General features: G+C 37.8%; 1 protein-coding gene across 1 annotated transcript in view; it reads left to right on the top strand.

The window, feature by feature from the left end:
* Nucleotides 1-1,198: 1,198 nt before the first annotated feature.
* kmt2d (lysine (K)-specific methyltransferase 2D) overlaps nucleotides 1,199-15,768 on the top strand; it is a 39,082-nt gene continuing 24,512 nt past the window's right edge. The window contains 16 exon segments of the mRNA XM_051095880.1: nucleotides 1,199-1,544; nucleotides 4,790-4,872; nucleotides 5,207-5,318; nucleotides 5,604-5,806; nucleotides 7,739-7,848; nucleotides 7,957-8,119; nucleotides 8,207-8,378; nucleotides 9,031-9,145; nucleotides 9,540-9,721; nucleotides 9,938-10,095; nucleotides 11,825-11,974; nucleotides 12,182-12,993; nucleotides 13,129-13,275; nucleotides 15,163-15,276; nucleotides 15,375-15,479; nucleotides 15,570-15,751. Of these exon segments, the coding sequence (XP_050951837.1) occupies nucleotides 4,824-4,872; nucleotides 5,207-5,318; nucleotides 5,604-5,806; nucleotides 7,739-7,848; nucleotides 7,957-8,119; nucleotides 8,207-8,378; nucleotides 9,031-9,145; nucleotides 9,540-9,721; nucleotides 9,938-10,095; nucleotides 11,825-11,974; nucleotides 12,182-12,993; nucleotides 13,129-13,275; nucleotides 15,163-15,276; nucleotides 15,375-15,479; nucleotides 15,570-15,751 (2,774 nt within the window). The 5' untranslated portion in view covers nucleotides 1,199-1,544; nucleotides 4,790-4,823.

The raw sequence follows: 15,768 nt of genomic DNA, 5'->3' as shown, positions 1-15,768 counted from the left end.
CTCAAAAGCTCAAAGAAATCAGAAAAAATCATCATCATAATAATAATAAATGTTTTTTCTGAGCAGCAAATCAGAACTTTAGAATGATTTCTGAAGGATCGTGTGACTGGAGTAATGATACTAAAAATTCCGTTTTAAAACCACAGGAATAAATTACATTTTAAAATATATTCAAATAGAAAACGGTTATTTTAAATAGTAAAAATACTTCAAAATCGTACTGTTTTCCCTGTACTTCGGATCAAATAAATTCAGGCTTGGTGAGCAAGAGACTTCTTTAAAAAAACATTTAGACAAAACACCTTTGACTGGTAGTGTATGTGACTCTTGTCAGCTTAAAGGATACAAACATACCATCTGCTTCATTTCCTCTTTAGATAAACAACATGTTATCATACTAAGCAATGCATATCTTATAGGCACATAGATAGAATCGAGATAATAATATTTAAGAAATAGCCATGTCATATACAGGCATACATACTCAGTCAACTTTAGAAGGCTCTCTATTTAAAAACTGGCAGCTCATGCATTTGCACTCTGGGATCAATAAAGTCTGTCTCTTTTTAAATCTATACTTATCTAGTCTAAGAATAGACTATTAGTTAACCTTTGATCAGGCAATATTTCGTGGTCTCATTTGCTCATTTAAAAATGTTTTGCACAGAATCGATTTTCACTGAGCTAATAGTGTGCTAATTTTGAAAGCAAGGATGAACTGACATCTATTATGACTAAATGTCTCTGTACTTCTGCTGTTAGCATTGTAGCCGGATAATAAACCGGCCACTTAAAGGGGCTACCTTTTAAGGCAATAAATAAACAGGAAGGATACATAAATAGATTATGTAATTGTTTAGTTGTATAGATTAATAATTTAGTATTTTATAGATGACTGACATAGACAGACAGACAGACATAGATAGTTTGACAAAAAGTCTGAGAAAACAACAGCTAGTTTTAGTCCATTACAGTATCACATCTCCGCAGCACTGTGAAGGACAGGTGGTTCAACGGTAAATCGGAAGAAACTAACAGAACTAACACCTGTCTAACCAACTTAACCATGACCCAGAGTTTGTAGTACACCCCTAATTTGTTTGTCCTTTCAAAAGTAGGGGTCGCAGTTGGACTCAGCATCGGTGTTAAAAACATGCTTTAATCTGCAGCCTGCACTCACACAGTGAGAAAGCTGGTGCAGGATTCTTCAAACTGTTACATGAAGCAAGTTTATCAAACAAGCGTGCTAGATTTCTCCAGATTGGAGATCTGGGTGTGGGTTAGCCAAAGCTACTCAGTCTGGATGAAAGCAGCAAACACGAGTCCAGCATGAACTCATTTGATTCATTGGTATCGGCCAGCCAAAATCTTAATATCAGGTAGTTTTGCAAACGTTTGCTCGTCCGACAGCACTTCCCCCATCAACAACAAACTAGTAAACCCTGCCTAGCCAAAGCTAGCTTAATGAAATGAAACGGACCCCAGCGATTATTATCCGGAGGATTGTTCCGATCATGTACGAGGACGTTAGCAGCGCGTTGTAGGTGAGTGTTAAAAGTAGTATTTAATTTTTTAGAAATAAATATACTTGCTGATTAATCACCCTAGCGATACTCGGGCCCCCCTTCTTCGTCCATTTAGCGAAGTGAGTGCGAATCTATCGGCCAAAATGAATGTGCTGCTAGCTTCATAACGTTACGTACCATTGCGTTTCCTAAACTCAAGGTTACAAACGCTGGTGTTAGGATTGTGCTGGTTTAGTGTTGGCAGTTTGGCTTCTTTTCCTACAGCTTGTTGTGTTTTAGTTTAGCGTGATGCATGAGTGTTTATGTCCTTGGTAGATGGGTGAGCCATATTTTTAGCCAGCACCAGTTCATGAACCATCCGTCATTAAGACCTTATGAACACCCAAACGATAAAGCTTATGACTTCATGTATTGCCTACTGTCGAATATATGTTGTTGTGAAATTCCGAGGTTGCTTAATTTGCTAAGCAAGTTAATAAAACTGCTCAATTTGTTGTTGTTGTTGTTGTTGAAAAGAGCAACAGTATTTTGGAGTGTGAAAGTGTCCGGCTAGCAAGCTGAGTTAGCAGATGTGAAACTGGGTGATTTGTATAATTCATGTACTACTGCATTTATTTTTTGCAAAAGTGGGACTGGTAATAAAAAATAATCAAATTTGTGATTACTCTAAAACGTCGTATTTTTTTTTAAGCAGTGGTTGCAGTTTTACACCACGTAGGGACGCTACTTCGTGCAGCCTGTTAGCATGCGCTGCTTTACAAGCAATGCGTTTGGTTACTTTTTAATGTTTGTCCTCGGTATAAAACATGCTATAACACAGACGAGGTTATATAGGTATTTCGTTTAGTGCCTGTGCTGTCTGTAGCGTGTGTGAATGTGGTTGTCAGTTAGCGTGTTGGGACTTAAACCGCTTGGGAAACATGTCAACAAATTAGTGTGAAAGGATTTAGCTTGACAGTTTATTCCAAGTTAAAGGGTCAGGGATTTTCAAGGTGGTGTGGTAAATATTTTAGCATCGGATAGGTCAAACTTCAGATCCATTTTCTTCAGCCAAACAAACACAAAAGCACACTAGGGCAAATGGCAGCACTGTCCCATATTTTGTAATTAGCTACGCAGTTGAAAGTTGAAATGGGGAAGCAGCAATGCGTACTGGATTTGTTATCTGTACACGGTTCCTTACACGAATACCTTAACTAAACAAACTGATCAAACTGACAAACCAGCTGACTGAATGGTAGAAACGTTTAAGATTTAGCTTTCCTAGAAAAACATTTGATTGAGTTTCCTGAATAACCCGCTAGCATATCAGGATCGACCAGAACATCAACACAACGCTGATTTAATATGCTTTCCCTCCATAACAATCACAATACGTTTTACCAGTCTATAAAAAGTTAATTTAAGGATTAATATGATATGTGACCCTGGAAAACAAATCCAGTCTTAAGTAGCACCGGTTTTGTAGCAGTAGCCAAAAATATGGGTCAAAATGATCGATTTTTCTTGTATGCCAAAAATCATTAGGATATTAAGTAAAGATCATGTTCCATGAAGATATTTTGTACATTTTCTACAGTAAATATATCAAAACTTAAGTTTTGATTAGTGATATGCATTGCTAGAAACTTAATTTGGACAACTTTAAAGGCGATTTCCTCAATATTTACATTTTTACACCCTCAAATTCCTGATTTTCAAATAGTTGTATCTTGGCCAAATATTGTCTCATTCTAACAAACCATACATCAATGGGAAGCTTATTTATTCAATGAATTATTAATTCAATTTTCACAAAATTGACCCTTATGACTGGTTTTGCGGTCACATATAATGCTGATTGCCTGATTTTATTTACGTGCAAAAATTCTCATTTATAATTAAAGGTGATGCTTAACCAAAAAATGTCTTGAATGTCTTGAAGTGTTTTTATTATCTGGAAAATGTCTGTTATTAACCTACAGTGTCCCTTTAAATATTATCCATAAAAGACCACTAAACACGTCACTGTGAAAAATAATCAAATAAACAAATACCATTATAATTTCTTATTTAAAAATGCATCTACTGATTTCATTTCTTGCAATACTGTTTTCACATCTTTTTTTTAACATGGGAGGAAACAGGCATATAAATCAGGAAATGTGCATGTAGGGGTTGTGACAAGAACAGGACATTGTATTTCAGTCTGTTTCATATTTTTTTTTCTTATGTGCGTGAAATCTTGAGCACGTTATGCAACCTTGTAACTGAATTGCATTTCCTGGTGATCTAGCAACTTTAGGTGACATATCATCCTGATTTAATTCAGATAGATAGATCTAGCAACAGGGGTGGATAAGAAAGTTAGTCCGTAATTGAAAAAAAACGTCCGTTTAAGTACATTGCAACTTAAGTTCCTCATAGTGTCATTTTATCAGTATGACCATATTTGAGTTTAAAAACGTGCACCCGCGAACTAAATGACAGGCGGAACAAAATATCGATGCCCGTGTTGTAGCCCGACCACGCCGTGTGTGTCACAGGAAGCGCGCTACACGGAAGTTGTATTTTCTTTGTGTTTCTCCCTTTAGCGTCGTTTTACATAAAGAAAGTAACGCGTTATCTTAGTTATGCACGAAGTTATAGAGTTTTATTGACCGCGGGGTATCACTAAGCAACGGAGCTGTGTATACGTGTCTGTATTTGCCCGGTTTGATGATGGGCGAGCGGATTATTTTGCAGAGAGTTTGTTAACCCCGGTCAGAAAGCTAGCGTGTTAGCCGCGTCTAGGCACTACTGTAAGCTGAGCAGAACGACGCAGCTGCAGGATCACACAAATTTAAAAAATCTGCAAACTGTTGTTTATCTACCAGCGTTAACCAAAACGGAGAAAAATGCACCGAACACGCGAATCCACCTCATGGTTTGTATTTAATCAGCTGCTTTGTGTTGTTTTTCCTATGTACAGTAATGTTTGCGTAGTTAGGTGTGGAGTAATTTGAACTTTGGTGGATTATGCACATTAATTGCGCAGCTGCGGTTTGGCTAGACGTTCCCAAACGCAGCCGATCGGCTGGTGTGCAATATCCAAAGAATGGTTACTAACTGTTAACCAGTCTAACTTTTCCTTTACCGCCTTTGGGAAGCTTAAGTAAGATGACAGTGGTTTTGTGACTGTAGATCATTGCAAAACTTAGATTTGTACATGCATGCATGCTGCTCTGCATGGTTGGTACAAACATTTTGACTTTAAATCTTGTCACTGATCTCTCTTGTTTCAGATCTCTGCAAAAGAGATCTTCTTCAGGAGTAGGAATGGACGAGCAGAAATCAAACTGCGAAGAAAATGATTCAGAAACTGCAGGTTAGTAAACATTAACGAAAAAATGATTTTTTTAAAGCCATACGTGTGTTATAAATCTATAAGCGTGTTTATAAAGGGGCATGTAAACACTTTTAGAACTTTTTAATCATCTTAACTATGCTTGTGCATGTACTATAGTTAAAATGCATGCATGCTGACACATTCAAAAAAAAAAAAGTCTTGCACAGCAGTGATATCTTTAAATGGGAGTCCTCTCTAGCTCATGACCTTTGCTTGAAATCCCTGTGAGGGAACAGTACTACATATCTGGGATTTTTAAAGGGCACATTTATATTTGCTCCATCTTAACTTACGACCACAATGTTTCTCTCAGCTGATGATGGGACCCCTGCAAAGGAGAGCGTCCAAGTTGAGGGGGAACTGAGTGCCCCTGTTGCTGCAGAGGACATCTCAGGCACTACTGTGGACACTTCCAGCTCATCATTGTAAGGCCTTCTATAAATATTGCGGTTTGTGCTGCTTTGCATAAAATGTAGGTCATGCTTGAATAGCTCGGTTTATAGGAAAAGGCTATCTTCATTAAATAGAACATGACGTTATGTAGACAAACTAGTCCCTTGTTTAGAGGCATCAACCTATCAGCCAAGGTCAAATATAAACCAAAATTTGAGTATTAATGCATCCAGTTTGATTACATAGGGCTGTTTTGTTGAAGCAGTGTTTACGCAGTGGCTGATCGTCTTGCTTGTTTTGTTTTGTTTTTTTTCCAGGGAGACTGTCAGGGCCTGTGCTCTGTGTAACTGTGTGGAGCGTAGTCTGCACGGACAGCGGGAGCTCCGGTGTTTTGGACCCTCTTCCGATCGGCCCAGCTTGGAGCCCTCTGTCTCCTCTTTGCCAGCAGCTGGAAACGATGACCTGTCTTCCATTGGATTCTCTGAATCCACCTGTCTGGCATCTCTCTTTGATGACACGGGTATGATGTTTCAATCACATTTGGACATTGGAGTGAGTTTCTTCCCAGTTTATCACATTTCTCCATGAATGAGTGGAATGACTTGGATTCTGTTTACATTAAGCATTTTTTATTTGGAACTTTTTTGAGCTCAACCAGGTTGTTTAGATTTAGGCATGTTTACGCCCCCACTTGCCCAACCACAAATATATTTATATATTGTATTTTTAGCTTTTTTTAGTGGCATACTATCATTTACAGGTTTGGGGTTAGTATGATTATTTTTTTTTTTTTTTTTTTTTTTTTTTTTTTTTTAATGTTTTTGAAAGTTTCTTATGTTCATCAAGGGTGATTGAACAAAAATACAATAAACAGCAATATTGTGATACAGTATGACTGATCAAAAACCCTGGACGACTAAAAATATCTAAAATAACTGCTTTTTAAAAAAAAAAAATATTTTAAAATGTAATTTATTCCTGTGAACTTTCAGCAGCCATTACTCCAGTCTTCAATCACATGGTCTTTCAGAAATCTTTCTAATAAGCTGATTTGGTGCTGAAGATACATTTCTTTTCTTATCAGTGTTGAAAACAGTTGTGCTGCTTTATATCTGTGGAAACTTTGAGTAGAAAGTTCAGAAGAACAGCATTTTTAAAAATGCAAATCTTTTGTAACATGTCTTTGTCACTTTTTACCAGTATAATGCATGCTTGTTATAGTTACAATAAATTATTTGTGATGATAAAATGAAGTAACATTATTTATAAAAACAGTTTTCTTTTTATAGTCGTCAGCCTATTCTAATCTAAACCTCATCTGTATTACCCAACGTTAGCTTTGCAGTATATTAAATCCACAAAATTCGAAGAGAATATTATTCAGTACATCACAAGAAGCAAAATTTATGGTTTGAGGGTTTGAAAAATACATATGTCGACCACAAAACCTTGATATTGATATAATTGAGAATTTATACATCATTTGAAAGCTGAATAAATGAGCTTTCCGTTGATGTATGGTTTGTTAGAATAGGACAATATTTGGAGATACAAATATTTGAAAATCTGGAATCTGAGGGTGCAAAAAAAACAAAATATTGAGAAAATCACCTTTGAAGTTGTCCAAACGAAGTTCTTAGCAATGCATATTACTAATCTCTGTGCTTGTGTGCGCTTCGGGTGTGTGTGAGAACAGCGTGTAAGTAGCGAATCTTGGTCTGTTTTGTAACTACTACTTGTGGTTTTAAATAGCTTGGATGTGTAAATTGGTCTTGAATCGGTTTAAGTCCTAGTAGGCTATATGACAGATCAGAACCAGTGCTTGAGGGGAAATTGCTTTGCCGGTCCAAAGGCAGACTCCAGCTAAAGTTTTGTGTTTACTGTTTCACACACACCAATCACGTGCGCATATCTGTATCTTGAAAATAATTCATTACGGCTTCCGTAAAATTGAGTATATTTCAATTAATAATTATAATTTAGTGGGGTTTTTGTAATTTATTTTATTTTGCTTGTTTATTTTTTTTGTATCTTCATTTTTGCAATTATTTTGCATTGAAATGGCAAATTATGCAGGATCACAAAAAAAAAGACATGTTGCTGATTTTGCGTTGGATTCAGCGATCGCAGGAAGGCGATAAACTGGAGGGTCTGACAAATATACCAGTGCTACTTAAGACTGGTTTTGTGGTTCAGGGTCACATATGTGATTAAATGTGGCCTGATGGAGTTCTCTCTCCGGCCCTAGGGCTTATGTTGAGCCCTGCGATAAGTTAAAATGTGGTTTGTAAGCATTTTAGTGGGTAGATTTAGCTGACTTGCTGTGGTAACTGTGTGTGTGAATCATAGATCAAAATTGTGATTTTTAAGAAAAGAAGGCCTCAAAAACCTTACCTTGAATGTATTATCTTTTCAGTGGTGTAATAACTGAAAATCCATTCTTATTAAACAGGGAGCTGCTGGGTTCACCACTGGTGTGCCGTCTGGTCTGAGGGAGTGGAGCAGACTGAGGGTGAGGTGCTGATAAACGTGGATAAGGCAGTCATCTCAGGGATACAGCGGGTAGGTTGAGAGCTTCCTTTATCTGAGCATTAAACCTTGTGTATCTTGTTTTATGGCAGGCAAATTATTTTTTCTTTCTTTTACGTGGCTTTTCTATCTCTGCTTCAGCCATGTGATTATTGTAAACGGATGGGTGCTACCATCCGGTGCCGGGCCGAAGGCTGCTCACGGTTCTACCACTTCCCCTGCTCGGCTGCGAGTGGATCTTTCCAGTCCATGAAGCAGCTGGCGCTCCTCTGTCCAGAGCACATAGACAAGGCCGAGGAGATTGGTATGGAATTGCAGCAAATGCGATATCATCAGTAAATAACGTTCACGTTTCAACGGTTGATGAGATGATGCTGTGTTTGTTTTGCAGCCGGTGAGGAAGCACGGTGTGCAGTTTGCGACTCTATTGGGGAACTCTCGGGTTTGCTATACTGTACGGGCTGTGGGCAGCACTATCATGATGCCTGTCTAGAGATCAGTGCCACACCACTTCAACGTTCAGGTTGGCAGTGTCCCGAGTGCAAGGTGTGCCAGACCTGCAGGTAAGTTTGAATGCGGCTTGCATGTTCACATCCAGTTTATGTAAAAATTTGGTAAATCTTTTGGTTTCATTGACAGAAACACTGATGTTTAAAGGGATAGTTCGACCCAAAAATGCAAATTCTGTTAATAATTGCTCCAAACCCATAAGACCTTTATCTTTAAAACGCAAATTAAGAGATTTTTGATGAAATCCGAGAGCTTTCTGACCCTGCATAGACAGCAATGCAACTACCACGTTCAAGGCCCAGAAAGGTAGTAAGGACATTGTTAAAATAGTCCAGTTATAAAGCTACAAGAATACTTTTTGTGCATAAAAAAAAAAAAAAAAAACAAAAAACCCACATTTGAACTAGATAAAATCACTCTAGAGTGGAACATTTTGATAAATATGTTCACTATAATATAAATCAATTTTGATCTAAGCAGTTGTTTAAACCATATAAATGTTTATATTTTGATCGGAAACAGAACGCAATATAACACAGTTCTGTTATTGGACATAAAACCATATAAAGCCTTGCACAACTCAGTTTTTTTGTCATTAAATTTGATTATTTATTTTATTATTAATTTTCAGGTGCAACTCTGTATTTATATTGGTGTTTGCAATAACTTTGTGGTAAATGTATATGTTTTTTAAATAACATCTAGGCAACCAGGGGAGGATTCAAAGATGCTGGTTTGTGATGCTTGTGACAAGGGCTACCACACCTTCTGTCTACTGCCAGCCATGGACTCTGTGCCCCCTGATTCATGGAAGTGCAAAGTAAGCTTAAACCCATGACTCATTCTTGCATGCCCTTCATCTGTGTAATATCACCATTTAAGGCAGAAATCGGACCTGTGCAGTTTATTTACATAGTTGCTCTGCTCTTTACTCATGCTAAAACTGCATGGAGAAACCTCTTTAAGGTTCCCCTAAAAATGAAAATTGTTGTCATTTAACTCACCACCATGTCGTTGAACCACAAAGAACCTTATCCAGTTCAAGCACTTTTTTAAAATGTGTGGCGATCCTTTTAAGGTAACCCTTGGAGCGACTGCGGCATGTAATGGCGATATCAGTTTGTACAGATGTTTGGCGAGTAGGAAAATGTGATTTTTGTGAGTGAAATATCACTCTATTGTTTTGTCTAACCTGATTTGCATGTCTGTTTCAGCGGTGCCGTGTGTGTATTGACTGTGGCATGCGAGGGCTAAAGCTTCCTGGCTCTGAACAGTGGTTTGAGAGCTACACGGTTTGCGAGGGCTGCCAGCGCAGGCGCACCTCTGTCTGCGGTGTGTGCAGTAAGGCCACGGAGCCCTCGGTCTCCCTGCAACATCGCTGTGCCATCTGCCACAGGTCAGTTTATGTGCCTTCTGGCATAAAGAACAGGCAAGCGAGCTGCTTCATTGTCTAGAGCAGAGCGTTTAGTGCTCTGCAAAGAAGCGGTTTACTAAAATGGAGGCGACCTTTGAAGATTCTCTAGTGTGAAGCTGTATTTGCCATGAAGTAACAAACAAACTGACTTTCATTCGTCTCTGCATAAATTTAACTTGTGTTTGATGTCCTCTGCAGATGGGTACACAGTGATTGTGCGTCTCTGTCAGGGCCTCCTGAGGAGAAATGCATCTGTGTGCTCTGCAAAGAAATCCCAGATGAGGTTCCAATCGAGTCTGAGGTGTCATCCACACAAGTGGATGAGAAAGCTGATTTGGAGGTGCCAATGGAATTGGGTATGTTTTTAATTTTCTGTTTTTTAGGAACGTGCTCTGTTGGTTTCTCATAACACTGTACGATCATATATATTTTGCGAGTCTTGCGATAAGGACTAAATACAGCTTTAAACAGGGTCCAAGACGTTCTTTTGTTTCTTTTCCCTCAAACTACATTCAGGGGTTGTTAGAATTGCATGTGACGTTTGTTGTAACTAATGAATTTGTTGTTTAAAACACAATTCTGCCTGTGTACCTTAAAATCATCCATTGGGTTTTAAGTTTTGATGGTCATATGCAGCTTTTAGGAAAAGTCTGTACATATACCAGTGCCCTATAATTTCCGCAATGCTAAAAACGTGGTCAGAATTGCGGAACCTAGTCATAAAAATGGAATTTGCTGTATAAAGTGGAATGTCACTGAATTTCCCAAATTTTGGATGTATAAATCAAAAGTAGATGAGTGCACTTAAGTCAAAATGCTGTGTGGATTAGCGTCTGTGAAAATTAAGCCGCAAAAATACTATTTCAATATGAATACTGCATGAACAAATGTAACAATCTCTATAACCGCTCTGAGAGTCACTTCATTAACATTGTACTATTTCTTTTGAAAAAAATTATCGTCATATCCCATACAAACAGAAACTTAAAGGTCTTCACAGCAGCCTGTCAAAATAAAAGTTCGGTTTAACTTGAAGACAGAAATATATTGATGTAATGATACTAATAATAAAATGATCATAACTAATATAATAAAATTATTAAATTATTAAAATAAGATTTAATAAATACATTTTTAAATAATAAAATTATTATTAAAACATTTTTTTAAGGAAAATGTAACAGAAAAATTATTGACCAGAATTTGTTTTAGCTGAAAAATGTAAATACACAGCAGAGTATTTAAAAAGAAAAAAAAAAAGTAAATAAATAGAATAGTACAGTTTTTGTTTTTGTTTTTTTAAAATAAAATCAGTTTATTAGATATGCTTTTGATTTATTTAAATTTAACGAAAATGTTTAAAACACAGAATTCTGTAAAAATAAAAATGAATTTGAGAAAAAATAAAATTTCATAGGGCCTTAAAAATTTGTTAAACTTGTAGTAAATTGCTGTGAAATTGTGTAAGTTTCATGATTGCAGTTAATTAGACATGCTTTTTGATAAGTATTTTTATTTAACCATTAAAACAGAGTCCAGGAAAATCAAAATTGGAAAAAAAATACAGAAAAATAAACTGAGGAAATAGAATTTTATAAAAAAATAAAACGGAATTTGGGAAAAACAATAAAATTGCTTTCATAGGGCCCTAATATACATGCACAAAGCTTCTTGCAAGTTTAGTTTGACATCAGCATAGATTAGGTGACGCACATTCAAAGTAGTGTAAATATAGGAGCTTCAAGAAATGTCCTCCTCTTCTACTTATTATTAATAATGTTGAAAACAGTTGTGTTGCTTAATGTTTTTGTGAAAACCATAATGCGTTTTTTTTTCGGGATTCTTTGATGAATAGAAATTTATAAAGAACAGAATTTTTTAAATCTGAATATTTTGTAACAAAATGAATGTCTTTTGATCAATCCAAATTTGAATTACAGTTCAGAAATTCTCTGTGTGTTCTCTGTGTAGTGTGCGGTATGGTGGGCTAGTTGGTGATACCCAACCTTAGTTTCGTTTCTCTGTGGACAGAGTGTTATTGACTGATATTAGATGTGGATATTGAGCTGGTGTGTTCCATTTTAGGGACAGAGCTTGAGGTGGTTGGAACATCAGAAGTGAAAGAAAGCATTATGGAGGAGGAACTACGGCAAGAAGGTGCTGAGGGCTCTACAGAGACGAATGTGCACAGTGAGGTCTCTAGAGAGCAGCAGGCCCCTTTAGCTACGGTTTCAGGTAGAAAACCCACCACAGTAGTTCAGGTTATGTGTTAACATTTACACTGACCCGGTTACAAAAATGTTAAAAAAAAATAACTTTTATTTATGGCAGCATAATTTAAGTGAGTAATGAAAATAATTAGTTCTAAGGGCAAACGTAAGTTACATATAGTAGTTTTATTGTTTTGAATATGTATCTAACTTGTGTCTGTTGTCATTGTAGAAGCTGATGAAAAACAAAAAGAGGAGACAACTACCATTGAAACAGTGGCTACAGAGGCCACTAAGGAAAAATCAGTGGACACTCAGGACCCTCCTGTGAAGGATAGCCCAGGCAGCCCTGTTCCGGACACTATAGAGGAAGCCCAACTTGATGTAGCTGAAAGTCACATAGAAAGGCAGGAGGAGTTGCAAAAGCAAGACAGTACTCCTCAGACAAAAACAGAGTTGGTCAGCACAGAAGAGGCTACAGAAACAAACCCTCCAACAAGCTCGTATTCTCAGTCTTCTCAAATCAAACTTCCTGTTTCGGAAGAAGAAGAGCCAGCTGTTATGGACTCGGAGGAGGTAGGCTCTGAGACACGGCAAGAGGAGGCGATAGACCGGACTCCTCCCCTTGCTCCTCAGACAGAAGTGCCCCCTGCATCTGACACTGATGATAGAATGGGCCAGTCTGAGGATGAAGAAGAGGAGGATGAGCAGGGTGTGGAGGAATCCTTAGAGGAGTCGCTCCTCAAAGATGAGAGTCAGGGAGAAGACGACCAGTCCAGAAAGGAGATGCAAGAGGATATGAAGCCAGAGCTGGTCCTCGATGAGACATCAAACATTAGCCACGGTGACGAGAGCAGCAGCGGGTTCCTCGGCTCGCCAGCTGAGGCGGACTCTCAGATGCTGTCTATGGAGCTCAGCCTGGTGCCAGCCGGCAGGACCCGTTCTGATTCGCTGCTCACTGAAACGGAGGACTCGTTGCCTTTTGATCCACTGAAGCCAGATGGAGATAAAGTGAAGCGCAGAGGATCTCCTGGACGCTCAAGGGTAAAACAGGTGGATGTCAGACACCGAACTTTTTTTTCCTTCTCAGCAGCGTTGAATTTCTAATGGGTTTAGGTACCCCACTAGTCCAAAAAGTAGTAATTTTGATGCTAATACATATATTTTCTGACCTTTCAGGGCAGAGGCAGTGGTTTCCCAGGGAAGCGGCGGCCACGTGGTGGTGGTGGCGGCGGCGGCGGCGGCAGCGCCGGCGGCAGTAGTGGTGGAAGAGGGCGTGGACGGTCACGTCTCAAAGCAATGGCCTCTTGCATTGATGCCTTTCTAGTACGTTTTTCACTTCATCTGTCAGCTCTTCCTTTACTAGTAGACCTATTATGCACCATTTTACAATATGTAATATAGCAGGGTTCTACAGTGCGACCATTTCAGTCACTTTTGCAACTCAGAACTACTGCGTGCGACTATGAAAAAATATTTAGGAGCACCAGTGCGACTGACCCGATCAGCATATTTGTGTTTGCGCTGAAGGAAGCTTCAAAGGTTTCTACATGTTTTTGCAACGTTGAGTAATTCATCACAGACATATCTCACAAATCCTTTCATAAACAAAGTGTAGAGAGAATGTAAATAAGAGATTCGTTGTGCAGCGTAGATAGCTTTGTTTTTTGGAAATTTGTGAGATTGCAAAAACTGTGAGTGAGATGAGTGAGAGCTTTTAATGATTTTTAAGGGAGTTTGTAAATGAGATACTGATTTAATACAACAGTTAAATAAACAAGAAGTTAATATTAAGTAAATTACATTGTCTGACAATAACACTATTGCCTGATTTTTGCTCTATTTCGTAGTCAAAAATATTTTGAAACAAGTCCCAACTGAGCTGCTGCACATCTCCATTCACACAGTGGTGTTCATTTTTAAATGAATCTAATGAGTCAATGATTCAGTTACCCATTCATAAAGACATTCATAGTCACTTGCCTTATTTCTGAATGACTCAGCAGTTCGAACGAATCAAATTAATGATTTAGTAATTAAATCAGTGACAAGCTGCCATTTAAATCATTTAATATGATACAGAAATATAGAAATTCTAAATTTTATATATTTAAAACATTAATTTCAACATGAACTTGCAGTCATGCCACCTCTGAGCCTCATTAAACATGAAAATACACCTACAAGCCTGTTCTTATTCGGTTTTAATTAGAAATTTTAAAAAGCTTATAAAATATAATTAAAAAAAAATTGACATGAAAGATGACATACTTTTAATAAAGTTAGAAAAATGCTATTACAAAAGCAAAAACAAAATTTCCCTGTAAATCATTTTAAGGTGTCAAATATCACCTTGTAATTGGAAGGCCATTTATTAATCAGATTTTTTGATTATTGATTAGAAGGTGCTCCTAAAATTTTGACTGTGCTCCTAAAAAGAAAGTTAAGAGTAGAGCCTTGGGTCTCAGGTGTCCTCAGAATGTGTCAATGAAGTTTCAGCTTAAAATACCTCACAGATCATTTATTATATATTTTTTAAAATGCCTATTTTGAGAGGAAGCAGAAACATGTTGTTTTCGTGCATGTCTTTTAAATGCAAATGCAAATCCAGAATAGAGCTGTGCATTTACAGCTCGTAGCTCACGTGCTCTGCCAAAGAACATCTGTTGGTTTTGATTATCATGTCTTTCACGTTAAAATATTGCATTTTAAAGCCATATCAGTTTAAACTTCTGATACACGGCGTACAGCGTACAGAAAGCTGCGGTCACACGGCATGTGAGTACTAATCTAAGTTCTCTTTCATGTCTTATTGTGCTTAAACTGTCAAATACACACAAGTTTGTTAAAAACACGGAAGTTACAAACACAGTCAATTATGTCTGTGAAGGTAAACAGCTGGGAAAGAAATCACGTTTATATTAGATCTGTGTGGCAGCAGCGTCATATACAGTAATAGTACTAAATAGTGTTCATCTGTGCAGTCAACGACAGAACGAAAACTAAATGGCGAAATCTGAGCAGCTCATTCTTGCAAAGAAAGGTTTACCAAAACAAAGTTACTAGGTTGTCCTTTTTCTGAGTATTCTGAGTTATTAGATGCACCGGGGACCCAATTAGAGCACTTAAACATGGAAAAAGTCAGATATGTCCCCTTTAACATAAAAATAAATCAAGGTTTTGCAAGTTTAAATGAAATGCATATATTTACAGCAAACCATGACTGCAGACACTGGACTCAACAAGGAAGAAGATGAGGAGGAAGATGACACCATGCAAAATACTGTGGTACTTTTCTCCAACACTGATAAGTTTGTCCTGCAGCAGGTATGAATTTACCTTTCATTATTCCACTCTGACTTCCTATAAAATTCAGCATCATGAATGAGAGTTGATCCGTTTTTTTGTGTGTGTATCTGTAACAGGACATGTGTGTAGTGTGTGGTAGTTTTGGACAGGGTGTGGAGGGCCAGCTTCTAGCCTGTGCTCAGTGTGCACAATGTTATCATCCATACTGTGTGAACAGCAAGGTAAGCTTTCAAGCTTTTTCTATTATGTATGTTTACCAGAATTATACACAGGCACTCATTAATTTCTATATTTGGATGTCTCCTCTTTAGATCACCAAGATGATGTTGAGAAAAGGCTGGCGTTGTCTTGAGTGCATTGTGTGCGAGGTGTGTGGGAAGGCTTCAGATCCTGCCCGTTTGCTGCTTTGTGACGACTGTGATGTCAGCTATCACACTTATTGCTTGGACCCACCCTTACAGACTGTGCCCAAGGGAGGCTGGAAGTGCAAATGGTGTGTCATTGCCTCCG

This window comes from Labeo rohita, chromosome 23 (assembly GCF_022985175.1).
Source record: "Labeo rohita strain BAU-BD-2019 chromosome 23, IGBB_LRoh.1.0, whole genome shotgun sequence".
In the NCBI taxonomy this organism is placed as follows: domain Eukaryota; kingdom Metazoa; phylum Chordata; class Actinopteri; order Cypriniformes; family Cyprinidae; genus Labeo; species Labeo rohita.
The sequence above is the reverse complement of the archived record's forward strand: the minus strand, read 5'-3'. Positions and strand labels throughout refer to the sequence as shown.